General features: G+C 37.4%; 3 protein-coding genes across 3 annotated transcripts; all 3 read left to right on the plus strand.

The window, feature by feature from the left end:
• Nucleotides 1-1203: 1203 nt before the first annotated feature.
• Nucleotides 1204-5194, plus strand: LOC128373298 (G-protein coupled receptor 4-like). Its single transcript, XM_053333586.1, has 3 exons — nt 1204-1383; nt 1992-2176; nt 4675-5194. The coding sequence occupies exons 1-3, from the start codon at nt 1204-1206 to the stop codon at nt 5192-5194; spliced, it is 885 nt and encodes a 294-aa protein (XP_053189561.1).
• A 4609-nt stretch (nt 5195-9803) lies between these two features.
• LOC128373299 (mas-related G-protein coupled receptor member B2-like) lies at nt 9804-11505 on the plus strand. Its single transcript, XM_053333587.1, has 3 exons — nt 9804-9959; nt 10695-10879; nt 11016-11505. The coding sequence occupies exons 1-3, from the start codon at nt 9804-9806 to the stop codon at nt 11503-11505; spliced, it is 831 nt and encodes a 276-aa protein (XP_053189562.1).
• A 2281-nt stretch (nt 11506-13786) lies between these two features.
• Nucleotides 13787-17782, plus strand: LOC128373300 (mas-related G-protein coupled receptor member B4-like). Its single transcript, XM_053333588.1, has 3 exons — nt 13787-13906; nt 16941-17119; nt 17227-17782. Exons 1-3 carry the CDS (start codon nt 13787-13789, stop codon nt 17780-17782), a joined length of 855 nt encoding a protein of 284 aa, XP_053189563.1.
• The last annotated feature ends 352 nt before the right edge of the window (nt 17783-18134 follow it).

Here is an 18134-nt window from a genome sequence, read left to right on the forward strand (position 1 = left end):
GAGAGAGAGAGAGAGAGAGAGAGAAAGAGAACTGATTTAATTCTGCTATTTGTTCAACTTTGTATCAAGTTAACTGATAAATATAAACCATTAATGACTTTATTTTTGAAGGCATCCTCACTTTACTTTTAGTGTCTAAAACACACAAACACAGGGAAACAGTATCTTTCAGGAAGCAGAGTCACATGTGTCACATTGCTAGGAAATTAGCAAATATGATTGGGTAACACCCTAAACTTCAGATTAAAACAGAAGATAAAGTGTTGCAAGCATGAAACTCTGAAGACACTACTGATGTAAAGACACACACACACAAACACACACACACACACACACATATGATTTCTAAATATGATTAACATATTGGACTCTTCTTTATTACAGATTTTAATATGAACATAACCAGCTGCGTCAGTAAACAGGATCATTTAAAAAAAAAGGGGATATGTGTTCCAATCAATAAGGAAAGAAACAATATCTCAATACAGTAGTAGTAAGGTGCTATTTATATGTCTTGTTCGAACACATAGATAAGCTTACTTAGTAAAACCAAACTCCCTTTTCATAGAAAAACCACAGGAAGACATTCGTCATTGAGAAACCATGATGAAGAAATGCATGTCAAATACAGGTCATCCACACTGACTAGATGCAGACACCAGCGTACAGAAGTCATTCAGGTTGTGGTCCTGCAGCTTTCAAAGGTACATTTACTACATTTAACACTTAATTGTTTTTAACAGACAGTTCAGAGGTGTTGGTACATGTAGAAACTTAGGACAAGAAAATTGAAAGTCATTAAGATAAATATGCAGAACGGTGATCTGTTCACTTACTACTGAAGTGCATTTGATCAATTATGCTATCACTTTGATAAGCAATATATTAATATATACTGTATCTGACATTTGACTATGAATCTTTGAAAGTAGCTACATGATTCCACTTGTCACTACGTTAACTACAAATTTCTGTGTGCAATGTTGTTTAATGTTTTGGGTGCGCTGTATTTGTACTCTACGATCTTTGTTGGTATCACTGACTGTGTATATGTATATATATATATATAGTTTGGACACACTCTCTCATTTAAGTGAAGGGGAAGATGAAAATGTATGTGTGCGTGTGTGTGTGTGTGTGTTTGTAGGACCTATATCTTACATAAACTTTCTCCCTCTTTATAACCTGATAGATCTCTGAAGAATGGATGGAGTGAACAGCAACTTCAGCTATTTTGATGATTATTATGACTATTATGACTATTATGACTTTTTTACTCACCAACTATCTGTGCATTACACTGAGCTATATATTGTGTGTTGGATCATCGTCGTCATCTGTCCTCCTTTGATCATACTGGCCATCTACTGTCTGTATTCTCTGGTGCGTACATTATACCAGATATTTATGATTTTGTCTGTCAGTGAAGGATCTTAACAGATTTGGGGGTTAAAGGACTAGACTGGCAATTTTCTATATTTTTCTTATTTCTGCAAATCTAATGTGCAGAGCCAATCCAGCAATGACTTGATCCTACTTACAAAAGTTGTGTGTGTTTCCAAAGCCTGACACATCTTCCTATATCTTCCTCTGTGTGGTAGACCTCTGCTGTTATCCAAAAACTATTCAGAACATGTAAATGAACAGCCGCACTGACTGATGTATTTCTTTTTGACTAAAAATGATATTTTTGTGTATATTATAATTCCGAGATTTCGTGATTTGGACATTTTAGTGGACATTTTTAGTGTGCAAAAATAATAATTTGAATTAATGAAACAATTTCAACTTGTTGCACAGCCCTAGTAGCAGGTGCATGTTTATACATGTAACCTTGCCATGTCCTATATTACATTCTCTTAAAATGATTAACTAGTGGAAACATACACATTTTGCTCATAAAATACACAATATTCAGAAACATGACTAAGTTCAGAGCAGCATGTTTACAACTGCAGTGCTTATTTCCTTTTACTCATGTTCAGTTGCAGGTACAACACAGTCATGTTGCTCCAATCTACGTCATCAACCTCCTCATCTCTGACCTTATTCAGATCGGTGGCATGGCCATGTGGTTGGGAAAACCCAAGGGCGTTCTGGCCATGATCACCTACTACACTCATGTCCATGGAATAATTGCCAGTGTCTGCTTCATGGTCTGTATTTCCCTGGAAAGGTAACTATCAGTTTTCCCAGTATATGTATATGATGTAGGGCTGTACTGCACAAAATCAAAATGACCTGCAATATGTATATTGTTTTAGAACGCCCTCTGCTGGATCATAAAGAAAACTACTTCAAATGATCTAATGTACAGACTGCAGCCTACATTCCAGCAGCTCATTTCAGCTCCAATATGAGCTTTTCACCTCTGTCACAGCCCAGCTCCAGACTGTGGCAAAGTAAGGGGAGTCATATAGGTATTCATTAGTGTTCATAGTTCATAATTCAGTATGTTTAATCAAAACCAAGGAAGTGGAAATTAACAAAGTAGCAATTTTGGATGTTCAAATTTATAAACTCTCGTTATCAGGGGCACCACCTCTGTGTTTAGGAGGAAATGTTTATATTTACTTAACTTATTGGTTAATTAGTTAAGTTTAATAAATCATATTCATATACACAATCATTATAATTATCATCATAATGTAAACATAACATCAATGTAACACTTTCTCACATTACGTAACCATTGTCATACCAACATTTGTGTTTATAAAAGGATAAAGTATACTGACAGTTCTTTCAAATACCCATTTATCTGTAATGGCTGTAATAAATGCAATAATGGAGGTTTTCTTTAGGTAATTGATATTGATATAAGTAATTGGTATTGTGTTTAAACCATACTATTCACCAAGAAGTTTTTAAAATAAGTTTTAACACTCATCTTCTCACTTTCATGCTGTGTGTTGTTTCAAGACACACAGAAGGGGAGTTCAGGAATGTGCCATGTTTAGTTTAGTAGCTTTATTGTCATTATATTGAGGGTCAGACAACAATATAATGAAATTTAGATAGAACTCCCTGAGCCATAACATTTAAGACAATTAAAAACAACTTAAGACATAAATACAACATTAACAATCTATAAGATAAACAAAGTGCAATATAAAAAGGTGCAACCACAGCACTGTCTTGTTATAACAGTAGGCCACAATCAGTGACTGTTTGTGGGTGAGTGGGATGAGGGGATCAGGCCACGTTCATTGGTTTAACAGCTTGGGGGAAGAAGCTGTTTTTTGTCCTGTATCACCTGCCAGAGGGAAGTAGTTTGAAGTGGTGGTGGCCAGGATGTGTTGGGTCAGAAAGATTTGGTAAATTTGGTAAATGCTTGGTAAATGTCCCCAATTGCAGGAAGCTGGGTCCCAGTGATGGATGAACTGGTGTTGGTCTAGTGTGGCAGGGATGGAACGTTTAATCTGGGCCAGAATTAATCTCTCAAAGCATTTGGCTATGCCTGGGGTGAGTGCAATTGGGCGATAGTCATTTAAACAACTAATGCTTTTTTGCTTGGGAATAGGCACAATGATTGTTGCTTGGAGACAACAGTGTGGTTGAGACAACAGTGTAGTTCAGGGAAAGGTTGAAGATATTAGTGAAGACCTCTGCCAACTGATCTGCACATACCTGAAGTATCCGCCCCGAAATGCTGACTGGTCCAGCTGCCATCCTCATGTTGATGTAGCCCAGTGCCCTCCTGACCTCATTTGAGTCAAGAATGATACCCTGGTGTTGTTATCTGCATCAAAGCAGGCAAATAACCTGTTATGGTCCTCTTCTAATGAGGGGTTGCTGCTTTCAGTATGGTTGTCAATCTTTTTGTAGTCTGTCATGACCCGTATGACCTGCCACATACGCCTGGAATCATTATCGGTTCAATTTTCCTAACTCCTGATTCTGTAGCTGTGTTATGCTTCCTTAATGCCATACTCTATACTTTATGGCTGGTGTAGTGTCTTTTAATTCATGACAGGTCTGTATAACTCCAATCTGATGGTAGAAAAGGGGGGTGAAGTCTCTCCAGTAAGTTATGATGTCCAAAGGAGACACCAAAATCTGTCTTATGTTACTTTTATGTCGTTCTTGCTCTGTGGAATGTGTTAATGGATCTTTTGTTTGTCCCAAGAGAGAGACCGCGTCAGTCTCTATATCAAACCTGGTCCAATTTACTCATCTCAGTGTCAAAGGTGACTCTGACCAGATGATGTTCGGAGCTGTACTGATGCTGTGTTGGCTACAACAGAAAACAAAAGATATGTAGTGTTAGTCTGTTAGTCTGTAAAACCAGTCATGTGAGGAGTGGATGAGTGAGTGTGTGGTGTTGTTGAGAAAAGCAAAGTAAAAGAACCAAGAAAGCAACACAGGACTGTGTCAAGGAGAGTAGAGACTACACTGGCAGCTTCTCTGGCTTTATACATGGGACTGTCCAGGCCCAGGTGTGTCCCACCCTGCTGATCAGTGTGCTTCCTAATCCCCTGCAGACAGAACACAGCAGTAACAGAGCAGACAAGCAGAGGGACCGTCAAAACCCCACATTCAAAACGATGTTCCCATTTTGAGTACAAAGTGACAGCCCTAGTACTTGCATGTGTCTGATCATATTTCTGAAGCTTCCTTGAGGTGTGGAACTGATGATATTAAGATGATCTATGTTTCTATCTTGTATTACAGGTATTTGCTCATCGCCTGGCCTCTGTGGTACCGCTTCAGAAGAACCGTGAAGGTCTCAGTGGTGGTCTGTGTTGTGGTCTGGGTCTTAACTTTGGTCATTATCGGATGTGCCATTCTCATGGAACGCTATATGAACATGTTGTTTGCAGTCATCTCCTTCATCCCCTTCCCTGTGCTCATCTTCTCAGTGGTTGGGACCTTTAAAGGCCTGTCTGCTGCCATCTCTGTGTCCTCTGAGGAAAAACGTCGAATTGTTGGAGCTACGATTCTGGTGTTGCTTAATTACACTCTGCTGTTCCTGCCTCTCATAATGTGGGGCATAACAATAGATTATACTATGGCTCACCCTTTAGCATTCATCTGCTTCAATCCTCTTGGAGACTTGGTTCTGTATGTTTTCATGAGAAAAGGGGCCATAGACAAGATTTTAGCCTCTCTGTGTTGTTGCAGGATAGAAACACAGCAGCAGCAGATTATTGCTGTAAATGATAATAACATGACGACATTCAGGTCTGTGTAGGGAGAGAAAACTAATTTCTAATTTCAGAAATTCAGGGAAATAAAAAGGAAGGAACAAAAACAAATGTTTCTATACAAGCTTTGTCTCTTAAAAATGTATTTTATATTCTCTTCATTTGCAAACACAAATTTGTTTGTTGAGGTTATATTTAGGCGTGTTGATTAAATAATAATTCTTGTTTATTTCATCATTGCATATTTCCCATACATGTGGTTTTAAAAGTCACGCTCGTTTTGCAGCCTTATTATAGAGATTCAGGGAAACAAGAACTCAATCAAAGCTTTCCGAATAGACAAGATTTTAACACTGTTCATTTAAATTGCTTGTTTTGAAGTTTTAATGAAAGTAAACACAGAAACTAGTTTCTGTAGCAGCCATTACGGCTCATTTCTTAGGGATCTACATCCAGGACAGATTGCAATTTGATTACATGTGTGAGATTGTGGCTGCCTTTACATTTATTCAAGCTTATGCTAGAAAGGTAAACAAGAGATGTTGTATAAAGTTGCTTTTTATTCTTAATTGTGATATTTCTATTGCTGTTTTCATTTTGGTTTTTACTTAGTCATGTACTTTTTGTGTGTTTTATTCATGTATATTGATTTTATATTCATATCTGTAATAGTTGCTTTAATTGACACCTTGTCTTTTTTGACTTTCATTATTTTATTGTGTGTTATGCGTGTACAGCACATTTATGATCTGTTTTTGAAAAGCACTATTTAAATAGTTAAAATGATGATATACTATTAAAATGCACTCCTGCCTAGCTTTTTTCCCCTCCTCAGATAAGATGTAGATAATCACTCAACATATATATTGTAGCCTGTTTGCATGCACAGAACACAACATCACACTGCAGCTTTCAAAGGTAAAATTTATGTCACATTGCTTTGAAAAAAATGAACATACGTGTGTACAGTTATTGTTAACATTGCTCTCTTAAAGAGCATGGTCTGTATGTAAAAACTTTTTTGATTTGGCGCAAAACAAGACAGGAGAGACGAGGACAGATGTAACCTGGTCACTATGCTTCGAGTCCTGACCTCACATCCTATGAGCTGTTATTAGCTTGGGGCTACACACCTACTGCCCAAAGGTTGATGCCCAGAAATGTCCTGAACGCAGCAAAGTAATAGGAAAATAATAATTTACAAGCAGAGGACAGAGTCTCTGTGGATAAATTAAATTAATAATAATCTATTTATTTAATGATATTATTTGTGAGGGTATCCTCACTTTACTTTTAGTGTTTAAAACACAAACACAGGCAAACAGTATGCAATATATATTAATCTAGAAAACTCAATATCTGATAACAAGTTTGTATGTGTCAAATATTGACCTTAACATTAAACTTACAGGAAGCAGAGTCACATGTGTCACATTGCTAGAGAATTAGCAAATGTTATTATGCAACATCCTGAAATTAAGATTAAAACAGAAGATAAAGTGTTGCAAGCATGAAGCTCTGAAGACACAACTGACCCTAACCCTAACCCTAACCAGGCAGAATTGAGGCTCCTAAACTTTGGAACTGTCTCCCACTAGATTTAGGATCTGTGGACCTCTTTGATAAGCAGCCACCGACTAGCTACTTTATCTCTATTTAGTGTTTTATTCTTATCGTCTTGTTATTTTTTATTGTGAAGCACTTTGTGATGTGTTATTTACACTATATTCATGCTTGCTTACCCTTTTTTCATTTTGTTGGATTCCTCATACACATAGATAAGCTCACTTAGTAAGTGTAAAAAAAAGAGAGAGAGAAAAAAAAAAGTAGAGAGGACATTGGTTATCAAGAAACCACCATGATATGTGTCAAATACAGATGTAGATTATCTGTCCACATACACCAAACACACAGCGGATATATTCTGCACGCTGGCTGGATGCAGAGGACAGAAACAGACATCAGCATACAGAAGTCATTCAGGTTGTGGTCCTGCTGCTTTCAAAGGTACATTTAATACATTTATCACTTTATTGTTGATGAACAGACAGTTCAGAGGTTTTGGTGCACGTACATGTAGAAAATGTAGAGTCATTAAGATGAATATGCAGAAAGGTGATGTGTTCACTTACTACTGAAGAGCATTTACACAATGATGCTATCACTTTGCTAAGAAATATATTAGTATATACTGTATCTGACATTTGACTGAATCTTTGAAATTAGTTACTATGTTAACTGCAAATTTCTGTGTGTAATGTTGTGTAATGTTTTGAGTTTGCTGTATTTGTACTCTGCAGTCTTCGTGGTTATCACTGATAGTACATGTTATCTTGATGTTTCTTAGCATCCAGCGATGCTAATGAGAATTTATTAATTAATTCAACATCCCCCTGAATCAGTCCCTGGCACTTCTTATATAATGCCATCAGAGTTTCTCCACTGCTGGAGAGCAGCTGCCGGTACTCATCAGGACCCCAACAGCTAACTCTCCAACAGCAGAGGTAGACACCATAGTGTTTCAGTCAATGACATGCCTCTCTTCAGTATTGCCTTATATCTGTGGACAAATTAATTTGGTGTTTTAATTAGGGAGAAAATAAAACAAAATTAAAGCTGCAAGCATCATTGAATGGGGCCTTACACCCCCATGCACCCCCATGCACCCCCATCACGGGCACGTAGAAGTTTTCATACTCATACCTGGGCTCTTATCGAATATTGGGAGAATGTCTTAAAGAACATTTCCTGTGTCCCGAAATGTGGCACTTGTGAACACCCATTTAGTATGTATCATGCTGTATATAATGTAGAGAACACATGTAAATGTCATGTAAATCGGATGATGCTGACATGAGGCTGACTTTCTGTCCAGTAGCTGGCACAACGACTATGACTCAATATATGACTCAGTTCAGGACAGGACCCTCATCATGTGTGAGCAATTTGGTACTGATTGGACAATGTATGCTGGAGTTATAAAAACGTCCTGTTTGATGGCAAAACATCAAAATTTGGGACATTGCCACGCCCACCGGGTACAATGGATAGGAAAGATTTTTATGGACTTAAGACATCAATCAGATATTTAGGGTAAGGGTTAGGTCACTCAGACATTTATTTGTTGTACTAAAACAAGATGAAGATAGAAAAAACAAATGTCAAAGTCAGGTAGGTCAGACTTGGTAAACAGAGTCAGAAAGATTCAATTCATATGAAAAGACAGTATGTAGCAGAGGTAATGGCAAAAAATCACAAAGACTCTGCCAGATGAGAACAGTAGTTATGAAGGTGTCAATCCTTTGTTCCAAAGTTTAGGTGTAACGGCTGGTGAGTGTGGACCCAGTTGCAGGAAGGGGAAGCGAGGCAGAGGTACAAAGTCCAGTAAGGCAAGTTCTTTAATCCAAATAGGAGGCAGGTGGTCATACACGAAAAGGCTAGCAGGAATCAGGCAAACAAAACAGGCAAGGAGCAGGCAGAAAATCTGAGGTCAAAAAACAAACCGGTCTTACACAAAGAAACAAACATGAACAACATGAGAAAGCAAGTACACAGGGTAACAAAGACAATCTGGCCCGGAAGACATGGTGGGCCGGGGTTATGTACACACACAGGGAGGCAAGACACAGGTGAAACAAATAGGTAATCAATTAAGGTGGGAAGAAGAACAAAGAGGGGAAGTAAAACTGACAGCACAGTGGAAGACTAGACTTTCAAAATAAAACAGGAAATGTACAACACAAATAACAACATAAAATACAGAGTCTGACATTAGGTTTTACTTAAGTGTATTTTGAGGCTGCATATAAACATTTAGCTGGATACATATAGTATTAAAAGGCAGGTTATTGATGTTTGCAAATCAGTATAACAAGCCACTATTGAAATTTGGAAAGCAAATTTAGACATGCAACTTATTGTTTACACTTATGCGTGTGTCGCTTACATCATTTCTTACATGTTGAAGGCAGACAGAGAGGTTGTTGCTAAGTAATGCCCATAGAGAAGCATCAAAGGACAGAAATGTTGCAATGCAAAAGAGGCATTGAGAAGTCTATGCAGTGTGTATATGTAGACATTTCAATTTTATTTTTATCTTTGATCATTATACATTATAGTTAATAGCCATACGTGTTCCTACCCAATACCTAACATTGGTCAAATTTTTCATACTTTAAAATGAGTCTCTTTTGGCATTTGTAAGTGCTACATGTCAATAGATGGCAATGTGTGTTTCACATTTCTTAAGTCTCCATTTTAGCAGTTACAAATATCTAAAACTCATCAAGTAATGCTTAGAATGAGATAGCAAGAAACATTAAGATGGATGGGAAAATAATTTGCTGACTGTGAAAGTGACAAAACAGAACAAAAGTTCTAATAGTCTATTTAACCTAGACGGACAACAAATGCAGTCGTATAGTCTGCCTTCATCTTGATAGATAGTGACCCCGATTCCATGTGTGGGAATTAAGGTTATAACTCATTTACAACTGTTAGTTAATGGTTTATGAAGAGTTTACAAGCTAATTAATAACGCTCACCAATTTACCTTATAACCTTATAAATCCTTTATTAGGATAATCTTATTGTCAAATAGTACCTATAACTTTTATAAACTTTATTCCTCTATATAACCTGATAGGTCTCTGAAGAATGGAAGATCTGTACAGCAACAACACGTTACAGAACAACAGCTCTTATGATTCTGAGGTATTAAAGCTCTCAACTGAGCTATATATTGTGTGTTGGATCGTCATCATCATCTGTCTTCCTTTGATCATACTGGCCATCTACTATCTGTATTCTCTGGTGCGTACATTATATCAGATATTTATGTTTTTGTCTGTCAGTGAAGGATCTTATTTTGGGGTTAAAGGACTTGGCTGACATTTTTCACGTTTTTCTTATTTTCAGCAAAAAGCGCCAAATCAGCAATTAATTGATCCCACTTACAATTATGGTGTGTGTATCCAAAACCGATATATCTTACTATATTTTCCTCAGTGCAGTAGACCTCTGCTGTTGTCCAAAAGCTATCAAGGACATGTCAATGAGTAGTCACACTAGATGATATGTTGTTTTGTTCCTGGTTACTGTAGCTTATTCAGGATCACAATAAACGTAGATGTGGATACATGCACACATGCTTGGTGTTTTTGCTCTGCACATAAGATTTGTTAGCAATAAGAAAAATGTAATGTTGTCAAATCCTTTGATGGCAGATGTCAAATGTGGGAGTATTTCATAAATAAGTAATTAAAGTAACTGTTAGTTGTGAACCTAATTGTAAAGGCCTGTTCATCAACCCTCTATTGAACAGACATCTTGGTCTGATCAATATGAATTATCAACAACAGAACTTGGCATGATTTTGAACTTTGATTAACTTGTGGATACACACACTGCTTTATAATTTGTTTTGGGGAGAAATTGCTTTAAAAAGTCCATGAACACAACATTCAGAAACATGACTAAATTTAGAGCAGCATGTTTACAACTCAAGTGTTTTTCTTTGTTTTTTTTTTTACTGATGTTCACGTGCAGGTGCAACATAATCATGTTGCTCCGATCTACGTCATCAACCTCCTCATCTCTGACCTTCTTCAGCTGTGTTGCATGGCGATGTGGTTGGGAAAACCCAACAATGTTGTGGTCAGAATCACCCTCTTCATTCACGGCATTAGTCTTATGGCCAGTGTTGGCTTCATGGTCTGTACTTCCCTGGAAAGGTAAATATCTGTTTTCCCATTATATGTGTACTTGCATGTGTCTGATCATTACTTTAATATATTTCTGAATCATCATTGAGGTCTTGATTATACTGGATGATATTCAGATGATCTATGTTTCTATCTTGTATTACAGGTATTTGCTCATCGCCTGGCCCCTATGGTACCGCTTCAGACGACCCATGAAGGTCTCAGTGGTGGTCTGTGTCGTGGTCTGGGTCTTAGCTTTGGTCATTATCTGTTTTGCCATTTTCTGCGCTGGTGAGACCATGCTCATTGAAATCATCCTTCTCCTCCCCTTCCCCGTGCTCATCTTCTCTGTGGTTGGTGTCTTTAAAAGCCTGTCTGCTGCCATCTCTGTGTCCTCTGAGGAAAAACGACGAATTGTTGGAGCTACAATTCTGGTGTTGGTTAATTACACACTGATGTTCCTGCCTTACATAATTTGTGGCATAACAAAAAATTATACTTCGACTATCCCTGCTGTACTCATCTGCTTCAGTCCTCTTGGAGACGTATTTCTATATGTTTTCATGAGAAAATGGGCCATAGACAAGATTTTAGCCTCTCTGTGTTGTTCTAGGACGGACACGCAGAACAGGAATAGCAGCAGATCGTCACTGTAAATGATAATAGCATGTAGACAGTCAGCTCTGTGTAGACAGAGCTAACGGAGTAAAAGAAGAGAGAAATTCAGGGACAAGATGGTGACTGACATACAATAAGACACCTGACAGTCAATAAAAACAAAGTTTCTGGAGCAACTCTGTCTCTTAAAAATCGAGCTCATATACTCATTTTCAACAGCAAATCTATTTTTTAGATTATTTATACAAGTTGTTTAAAGGATGATTCCAGTTCATTTCAATTTGGCATTGGGGTTGTGCTCGCTTTGCACTCCTCAGCTTTATTATAGAGATTCAGGGAAACAAGAACTCACTCAAAGCTTTCCAAAATAACATGTTATTTTACACCGTTCATTTCAATTGCTTGTTTTGGAGTCTTCATAAAAATAAACACAGAAAATAATTACCTGTAGCATCCATTGCAGCTAACTGTATATATGCTGCAGTATGGCTGCACCACAGTTTTGCTCCGTCCACTGGCTGGTGTCCTACCCCACCAGGAGCATTACAGCAGCGAGCAGAGCAAAGCTACTGATCAGCAAATGATCAACTCTGGTGACTGACCCAGGGGAAATAAGCCTTGACATTCATGAGGCTGTGACTGTCTTTACATTCATTCAAGCTCATGCTTAAGAGATAGACAAGAGATCAGGCATGTAGTATAAAGCTGCTTTTTATTCTTAATTGTGATTTTTCTATTGCTGTTTTTATTTTGGTTTTCACTTATTCATTTACTTTTATTCATTCGGTTTTTTTTTACATGCATATCTGTTATACTTGCTTTGTTTACTGACACCTTGTCTTTTCCCCCCAATGACTTTCATTATTTTACTGTATGTTATGTGTGTACAGCACTTTTGTAAATCTGTTTGTGAAAAGTGTTATATAAATAAAGTTATTATTGCTTTCAAGTTTCCAAATTGCCATACCAAAATTGTAAGATACCAACTGTGCAGTTTTAATGGATTACCTACATACTGTCATCCCTCACACAGCATGTTAGGTCTAATGTGCTCATACATGTAAAAAAAAAAGCTGGGCATTTAACATTTAACATCATCACACAGCATACAGTTATCGTCAAAGTTGCTGTGGATAGATATATATATATATATATAACAGTATGAAGTACATTTCACCCCCCCCCCCCTCCCTTTTTGTATTACAGTAGTGCATAAAGAATTAGGTTAAAATGAGGTACAGAAATTAAGAAAATACTAAAGGTAAAATGTGTGTTCCTGCAGACAAGTGCATAAAAATAGAAATGCAAACAATCATGCAAAAAACAAATATGCAAACTGAATATAGCCAGCTTTGAACAAAAGATTTACAGTAGAGTGTGGTCAAACCAGACGCAATTTACATTTTATTAGTTTTTGTCTCTCATCCATGAAATACAAGTGAGTCTGTTTGTTTGAGTGCAATAAGGGCATGAATCATTGTACCATTCTAAAACATATTGTCCTGTCATTGATTCTGCATTACTACATATTATGCCTAGATAAAATTACATGAATTGTATGCATACAGGAAGTTGTATATCATGCATCATCAGTACATATGTACAGTAGGCATTTTGCTTTACATCTCTACATGCAGAAATTGTAGATACATAATGTTTCTGATTTTATATTATTGTTTGAATTCTGTTTCAAATGGAAGAAAAGCTATGTTTCCAGGAAGGTATCATCACTCCAGCAGCTGTAGTGGTCAGAAGCAATGGCTGTATTTACTACAGCTGGATCAGGCTCTGCTGTTCAGAATTTTCCTCAAGCAGAGTAAAACTATTTATATTATATATAATAATATAAGGACATCATCTTTAGCCTGGTATTCAGCTCCTCCATGTCAGAAACCTCAATACATTTCTGAATCAGTCAAATTTCTGAAGTTATTAATTCTCCATCCTGATATTCACTTCAAATGAATACACACACACACACACACACACACACACACACAAGGACCAAGTATGATCATATGGGGTTTATTAACTAACAATGATAAACAATCAATAAAAGATAAATGTAATTCATGAACAAAACGAAAAGAATAAACAGATGACTGTATACATACAGTATTATAACATATAACATGTTATATGTTCTAATGAATGGAAAGATGATGATGAATCTTGATGAATGATATTAAAAAGGGGATTAAAGGAAATGAATACTTGAACACACCAGCCCGATTAAATGAAAGATGTTTTAGTCAGCCTGATTTTCAGAAGACGAACCGTCAGCTGTCTGTGGTTTTGGGATTTTGGTAGAATTCAGCCATGTTAGGATGCCATGATGCGGTCTCGTCGGGCTTCGGGGGTCCCGAATACCGATCAGCTTGCCTGGGTGGCTGCTCGTTCCTGATCAGGTCTCTGGAGGCTGTCTCTCGGATTCAAGCGGTGAGCACCCGAGATGGTTCGGTGCTTTTGGTGATGATGAGTGCAACTGATTTAACTTAGTTCATTTGCTCAATTAAACTTCAAAAGCCGGAGCTGGCCAAGCCTCAAACTCTCAAAGTCCATCAAACACAATGAAACTTATCAAAAAACTAAATCAAAAAGTATGAAATGGTGATCTGTCCTGCCTCTTGCCAAATACCAGCAAAGGAAAAGCAGGTTTAGAAATATAATGAATCGGTTTCATATGTTCCCACACATGCCCCTAAAGTTCCACTATGATCATTTTAGAGGACGTCATTGTTGTTAGAGGTAATATGTTATTTCATTATGTACTTCTCAATCATATACAGTCTCCTCCCAGTATCATGCAGAGGTGTAGAGTAATAAATAAGCAGCACACTCAGAATTCATCAGACATTTAATGGCATATAAATCTAAAACAACTTACAAAACATCCTTAAACTAGACGATGTTATAGTTGGTTATATCAGCTGTTCTGATGTAATATTCATGTTAATGCCTGCTCATTTTTTTCTCCCCTTGTTAGATGACATAATAAGGAAGCTGCTCAACATACTGTATATATCGTGGTCTATTTAACTGCAGGAAACATAACACCACACCACACTGCATACAGAACGTCCTGCAGCTTTCAAAGGTAATTTTTTTTTTATTTATGGCACATTACTTTAAAAACAAACGTAAAGTACGAGTGTTTATTTATTGGTAACTCTGGTCAATGGATATATAACAGTTACTGTAAAACCAAAACCAGTTACATTTGATTAGGTTTTTTTGGTCTTCTGTTAATTACAATTTTAGTGTGTAACAAATAAATGAAAATAAAAACATGTAAAAGTGACAACAAGATAAAGAAAATGAGAAAATACAATGAGTCAAATACAGCTGTGTTACATTCTGTATTACAACAATAGCATAGAGATATTGCTAATGTCACTCTACAGATTAGACAAGTGCATATAAAAAGACAAGCAGACAAATGCAAAGTGAATGCCGCCAGCTTTGAACAATAGATTTATATTACAGTGTGGTTAAACCAGACGCTATTTACTTTTCATTTGTCTTTGTGTCTCTCATCCATGAAACACAGTTTTGATGAGCAGAGGATTCGTTGTATGTCATTTATTTTGTTGTAATGCACTTTGAACGGCATTTCTTGCATGAATGGATTAATCATTGTTTCCATTCTAAAACATATTAAACTGTTATTGATTCTGCATTATTATATAGTGTGCACATATACTAATTTGTATTTTATGTGTAATTATATGCATTATTTGAATACAGTATTTTCTAAGTCGTTTATTGTCAATATGTATGGACAGTAGACATTTAGCTCTACATGTCAGTGCAGAAACTGTAGATACGTCATTTTCTGACTTGTTACAACTGTTTGATTTCTGGTTTTAAAGGGGAAAAAGCGACCTGGTCTCAGGTCTAATCCTGCTGAACAATGGACGATTTTTTGTGCAACATCACCTCACCTAACAGCACTAATAATGACGGCAGGATGCTGATAGACACACAGCTTTTATTTTATGTCTCTTTGGTCGTCATCATCATCAGCCTTCCTTTGACCATACTGGCCATCTATGCTCTGTATTCCCAGGTGAGTATAATAACTGAGATTAATGCATTTGTAACTGGTATGTCTGTTTGTATGCAATCTCAGACACCAGTGGGGTAAAATTTTGGGAAGAATGCATCTCACCAAAATGTCAATACATTTGTTGAAAACATCAGAAAGTAGTTCCAGAGGAGTTTAACCCTTATATTGTCATTGAATTTTGAGGCTTTTAATACAACATAATCAAACCTTTTTTTGTTAAAATACTCAGCAGATCTTTACTTCATCTACATTGCAAGTAATATAAACAACACATATGTTAAATTTGTTCCATTTACCTTTTGTTTGTTTATGAATAGAAATGTCCCTCGTTTTTTGTTTATTTTTTTGATTAAAATGCAACAAAATAAGAAAATGCATCATAAAGCAGGCATAACTAGAAAATAATCAACAAATGTACAAATGATCCTTTATTTGTACATTTATACTAGTCTTTGTACTAGTACAAATGTACAAATGAAGGATTGTATTAGAAATTTAACCTAAAATCTGTCTGAACAACACATTAGCCCCATTTAACACGGCCATTTTCATACCAGACTATACCATACATAAGGTGCAGAGGCTGGTCCTGGGGCTTTTTTAAGCTTCTGAGCTGGCTGATGCTCATCCTCCTCTTCCAACTCAGTGTTAAACTTTTTCAGAGATGTGATCGTCACACAACTTCATCCTCTGTGTCACCATCTAAACCTTCTCTCTCTTCTAAAATCAATTGTAAGGTAATCTGAACAGAGAATCTATATTTATAGTGGAATATTTATAGTGTCAGGTCCCCAAGATTGGTTCCTGCAAGACAGAGGGTGAAATGTGTGGGAATATGGGTGCAGATAGTGTTGGGTACTCCAATTTTACAACAATGTTGCAACCTTGTGCGGGAGCAGGTGCACCCACAGTGTGCACCTGCTCCCGCACTCTCCTTCTCTCTCTCTCTCACACACGCGCACACACACACACACACACACATACCAGTTTTTACTACCTCGTGGGGACTCCTGACTGGGTGATGTCCAGTGGGTTCCACCCTTTTGAAACCAGTCGGTCCCCACGGGAAAAATCAGTCCCCATAGGTTAGTATGTCAGGTTGCGGTCCCCACCAGGATAGAAAAACAAACACACACACACACAGGCCCAGAGAGGAGGAAGGGAAAATGAGGGTACAGTGGATCTTTTACACACTTTCACTAGACCTGGGTCCAGTGAACCCGATGTAATATAAATGTGAAGGGGGGGGGGGGGCGTCGAAAATGTTTTCCAATGAATGTTAGTTTGAAAAAAATATTATTTGTCTCATTTTTCTTAAGCTAAAAACTGAAAACTGGTCCCACAGACCGAATACCTTATAGGGGTTAAAACATTTTTATATTTACCAATGTTCATATGTTGCAGGTGCATAATAATAACATAACTCCCATCTTCGTCATCAACGTTTTCATCGCCGACCTCATCCAGATATGCAGCATGATCATTTTTGTGGCCAACGTCAATGCCTTCTTCATCAAACTCTTGGTGCATTCTTATGGTCTGATTGCCAGTGTTGGCTTCATGGTGTGTGTCGCCATGGAAAGGTAGTTATCTGTCTTTCCAGCATTATTTAGACACATTCTCACAGTCTCACAGAATACACTGAATCTGATTATATCCAGATTAAGTCTTTGTCTGTATTATATTACAGGTATTTAATCATCGTCTGGCCACTTTGGTACCACTGCAATCGGAGCATCAAAGCGTCTGTGTTGGTCTGTGTTGTGATCTGGATTATTTCTATCACCGGCTTCCCTATTTTCTTCTCCGTATTTCCTTTTGTCATCAGAGCCATCTCATTCTTCATCTTTCTGTTCCTCCCCTTCCCCCTGCTCATCTTCTTCCTGGCTGAGACCCTCAAATCGCTGTCTGCTGCCATCTCGGTCTCCCCTGAGGAAAAACGAAGGATTGTGGGAACTATGGTTCTGGTGCTGCTTAATTATATAATGTTGTTCGTCCACACAGTCATTCTGGTCCTGAGAGTAGAAAGTGTTGCCCTTTACGTCAGCATTGGCGTTTCGATTCATATAAGTCCTCTTGTGGAAATGGTCTTGTATGTTTTCAGCAGTAAAGGAGCCACAGACAGTCTGCTGGCCTGCCGGTGTTGTTGCACGATGGGCAAAAGGTGTATGGGCGTCTTGGCAGAGCAAAAGGGGGAGAATAAAAATGTAAAAAGTGAAGGAGCAAAAGTAAGAAATGAAAACTAAGGAGGTAAATGAGACTCTTTTGATAGTACTAGCAATTGCACATTGGACAGTAAGGTATCATGTTTTGTCTTATAATGTTATCAGTTTATTGATTATAGCTGCAGCAGGTGTGTGTGTGTGTGTGTGTGTGTGCGTGCGTGTGTGTGTGTGTGTGTGTTCTGCGAAGATAAGGACTGCATTGGAACTCCACAAATGATGTTTGTTGGATAATTTATATTGTAAAATATACTTGTATTCAGTGTGTTATATGATTAACTGTGCATAATATGTTATTATTACATTAATTAGTGTTTCCACTGCATTATTACTAATCTAGTTTTCTATGTATTACTGATGTTCTACTGCAGTAGAT

The sequence above is a fragment of the Scomber japonicus genome, chromosome 14, assembly GCF_027409825.1.
Source record: "Scomber japonicus isolate fScoJap1 chromosome 14, fScoJap1.pri, whole genome shotgun sequence".
Taxonomy (NCBI): Eukaryota; Metazoa; Chordata; class Actinopteri; order Scombriformes; family Scombridae; genus Scomber; species Scomber japonicus.